General features: G+C 31.8%; 1 protein-coding gene across 1 annotated transcript in view; it reads right to left on the minus strand.

The window, feature by feature from the left end:
- Window positions 1-4,436, minus strand: part of LOC106683665 (small ribosomal subunit protein mS39) — a 17,546-nt gene that overhangs the window by 7,325 nt on the left and 5,785 nt on the right. Inside the window, exon 8 of the mRNA XM_014425275.3 lies at window positions 1,439-1,655. Coding sequence (XP_014280761.1) covers window positions 1,439-1,655 — 217 coding nt within the window. The remainder of the gene's footprint in view (window positions 1-1,438; window positions 1,656-4,436) is intronic.

Raw genomic sequence — 4,436 nt, forward strand, 5'->3', positions numbered from 1 at the left:
GAAGAGGATGCAAGATTAGAAACTAGGGGGTTTGAGTGGTTAGAGAGTTTATAATGGAAGGAGTGATATCTGGTTCGGGCTAGATCGGTTGCATAGGGAACATTAAGGTCTTTATGTATGATTTTAATTGTGACAAAGTAAGGAGCATTGAGGATTTTATGAAGGATTTTGGGTTGTAAGGATTGAATAAGAGATGAATTCGAAGGTTTAGTGGAGCCCCAAATCTCAACTACATGTGTCCAAACTGGCCTTCAATTTGAAATTGAAATTATAAACTATAGTTCTAACATCAGGAGCAGAATTAATACAAGAATCTAGATTTTGTAAAAGATCTAAGATATTCTTGCCTCGGCTCATGATTAAAAATAAGAAAAGCAGGAGGTGACCAGGTAACCATTTCAATGGTCAAATGAGAAAAAAATATGTCATGCTAGGAGTGTACTGGTGAGAGAAATGCTCAGTCTTACTGTTGCAAGGAGGCCAGAGCAAAACTGAATTGAGTATGGGTAGGGACGTAAAAGAGGGAGTAACATTAACATGCAACAATAACAACATCAAAGGGTTAGCGGAAGGTAGACAGAAGTATAAACAAAACAGATGAAATACAAGGAAAATATGGACGTTTATTTCCAAACGTGAGCAAAATGCTCAGGGCTACACCTCTCCCGGGTTAATGTATGTTTAGTTATCTTCCAAATGAATCAAAACTTTTTATAACAAATATAGTACTGGGATCTCATTACGAAATCAATGTAGAATGAATATGAATAATTTGTTCTTTGCTCATTTAATATCATTATTATTATTTTTATTTATATTTATTCTTTCAAGATGTTTATTTAATCTCTATTTTTTTTTCCCCCGTATTGTTTTTGTTTTATGTACATCTCCTGTACTTTTTTAACTGTATATTTTACATATTTTTTAAAAAAAAATTACTCTTGCCATTGTTACTTATTTTTATTCTTATCATTGTTTATTCATGTTTATTTTATACTAATATTATTTTATGTCTTCCTTCCTTTTATTTATATGTAATTTCTTATCACTTCATTTTTACATAATATTTATCCTAGCTTAAATTACCTTATTGTTGTAATATTCTCTTTTTTCTTTTTTTTTTTTTTGTATCTTTTTAGCCCTGATGAAGTCCTGTAAAGTGTGGCGAAACGTCGGAAATTAAAATAGTTTTAAACTATTTATTTTTATTTTTTTGACCGCAACCCTGACCATCTACTTATATTTAAATCTTTATGGTCAACTATATATACATATATATAGATTGAATATGCTATGTTTTGTTGAACCAAGATCCTGTTTTTCATTTTGAAGGTGAAAAAAAAAAATATTACAAATAATTTGATCACATTTATGTAACACTTTAGTAAACACGTTAAAACCATACTTCATTCATAAATAAGAAATTAAAACCACTTACTAATATACAGATTCATTAAATGAATCTCCGATCAAATTATAATTGTTTCCAGTAAACACAAGTTGATGAATTCTATAAATTAGATCCTTATTTCTGAGTTTACTACAAATTTCCATAGCTTTGGCAAAAAATAAAATATCTTTTTTATCATTCATGGTGAAATGTTTATCAGCAGCATAGTCCAATATTGCATGCAAAGCACCATTTAATTGTTCTTCTATAAAAAAAAAAAAAAAATTATAAATACATCTTGTAATCAATATTAGGATAATAATAGAAAAAAAAGAAGTAATTTTAAAACAATTACATTAAAATTTAAATGTACATTTTAATATTTTGGTGTGGGTTCTTTTTTTTATGGATCTATTTATTACATACCCATGGTATATAAAACTAATTCTTTTGTTGGTTGAGAAAGCAGTTAGTGAAGAAAAAGCTTATAAAGTGAGTATAAGTGCCTAGTTAACCTAGAATAAGCAATAATATGTTAAACACCAAGAAGTCATAACGTCATCATAATCAGATCCACCTCTCTCCTTAAATAAATCTCAGAACACAACCTCCATTCCACACATCAGTCAAAAACCTTGTTGTGAACCAAATCCATTTCCATGAAACCACACATTGCCCAAATTTTCCATCATACTATATTAACCCTCAAGAAATCAACTGTCTCCATAGCGGATAGTAGAAAATAGCTTTTTACTTCTTGTATCAAATCTTGGTTTCCTTCCTTGTTTTCCCCTACCTAGATTATGGCTGTCTAGTGCAAAGTGAACTCTTAGAAGAACTCGAAGCTAAACCCAAACTTTTTTGGCAACTATGACAAGTTGAAAGAGCTTTCCCCTTCATATCACTGCCAACATTTTATAGTGACTTTCCTATACCATATAATTAAAACTTGACTATATATAAAAGATAATTAAAGACTCAGTATATCTTACTTCTACCCTTTTACCCACCGAGCTGCTGCATTTGATAAGTCCTTCTTTTCCCTAACTATTTTTTCATTTTGTTTTATAAGTGAAACTTATTTTTTTAAAAATTTTTCCAATGTTTTGGTCTAAGTTGCAGGCTTTAATCAGGGCTAAGTAAAACAAGATTGTAACGGGATAAAAACTGCATAGCAAGAATATAACAATAAACAGTATGAAAATGAAAACTATTATAATAAATCAAATTTATCTAATTTTAATTTATCTAAATTAATTCAAGAATTATATGCTGTCACAAGAGTACAACCAGTTTGAAAATACTTTTGATATTTCTACTTAGATGTTTCCATATATTTGATTATCTCTTACATTTCTAATAATATTCATTTTCGTAACATCGTTGATTGACTGTGCGCGATAATAATGTGTGCGATCAAAGAAAAAACTCAAATAGTAATAAAACTATTGAATGTGAGCCGACGTTTTGCATCATGTTGCAGGACTTCATCAGGGCTAAAAAAAGATACAAATAATAAAATAAGGAAACAAAGTAAGAATACTCCGTTCAATTGTATTTCATATTATCTATTTTCTTACTTTCTTACCTTATTTTATTATTTGTATTTTTTTTTAGCCCTGAAGAAGCCCTGCAACGTGGGGCAAAACTTTGGCTCATATTAAATCGTTTTACTATTTGAGTTCCTTCTTTGACTGCACCCAGACTATCGTTCTTTTATATTAATTTTCATATATAAGTTATAAGAAACATTGGCTCACATTAAAAAGTTCAATTACTATTTGAGTTTCTTCTTTGACATCTTTCTTTTATATTAATTTTCATATATAAGTTTAATTTATTATGATAATTTCTTCTTCTCTGAATAATAATTTATTCATGATAATTTTCAAACAGGTATATTTAACTACTCTGTTATCTAGTTTTACTTAGCCCAGATGAAGGTCAAAATGTTAGAACATAATAAGAAATAAGTTTTAACTAAGTATATTTTCTTTACTGACATCCATCCTCTTCTCTCTCCTCTCCCTGACCAATTTCATCTTAAATTACATCTATCATTAACTAAACTCACACCATTTATTTTATTCTAGACATTAAATTTGTCCCCTATATAATGTATAATGTTACATACTTTTGAAAAAAGGCTTTCAAAAATAAATACAGGGCATATCCAGAAAGTAAGAGCATGGATTGTGCTGTTTGATTTTATTTTTTCAAAAGTTGGCAACACTGAAGGGAAATGGTAGGTTTCCTGAACACGAGTGAACCAGAGAACGCTACCAGTACCAAAACTTGTCTTGTAGAGTCCATTTTTGTGAAATATGTCACTAAGGAATCCTGCCAAGTGTAAGTTGTGTGCTGTTGTAAGATTCCTTCTAGTGAAGGAAAAACTCCAACTGAAATTTTTGCACATAAAGACCTAAAGACTGTGGCATTGGCCACTATAGCCGAGCGCTACCCTGAGCCAGAATGGATCCATATATACACCGACGGGTCAGCTACAGAGGCAAATAAAAATGCAGGTGCAGGTGTCTATAGCAGCCTGTTCCAACTGTCAGCGCCTGCTGGAGCAAACGCTACCAATTTTGATGGAGAGGTAGCTGATATTACTTTAGCTTTAGAAAAGCTTACTCACGCCTGCGCAAAGAAGATAGTTTTGCTGTCAGATTCTAGGGCAGCACTGCTGGCAATAGCGTCTGGACATCCTCCAGCTAATGCTAGAATTACCGCATGCCGGAAATCTATAGAAAGTAAAAGAGAAATACATAAAGTGGTGGCAGTGGCATGCTTCAGGTTGGCTACTAGACATGACTATTTGCGGCACCACCTGAAGAGAATAGGAGTGGCTGAGTTTTCACACTGCGTCCTGTGTGGAGATGGTGAGATGACCGGCGATCGATCACACATTTACATGTGCGGCAACGGCGGACTTGATTACAGACAGGAGTTATGTGAACAAAGCTAAATTATACTAAGCTGTTCGAAACAAAATGTCAGAAATGCCTCCTTTGGCGTAAAAAAAAAAAAGAAGAATATTTAAGGC

This window comes from Halyomorpha halys, unplaced genomic scaffold (genome assembly GCF_000696795.3).
Source record: "Halyomorpha halys isolate HHAL.00 unplaced genomic scaffold, Hhal_1.1 Scaffold504.1, whole genome shotgun sequence".
Classification (NCBI taxonomy): Eukaryota; Metazoa; Arthropoda; class Insecta; order Hemiptera; family Pentatomidae; genus Halyomorpha; species Halyomorpha halys.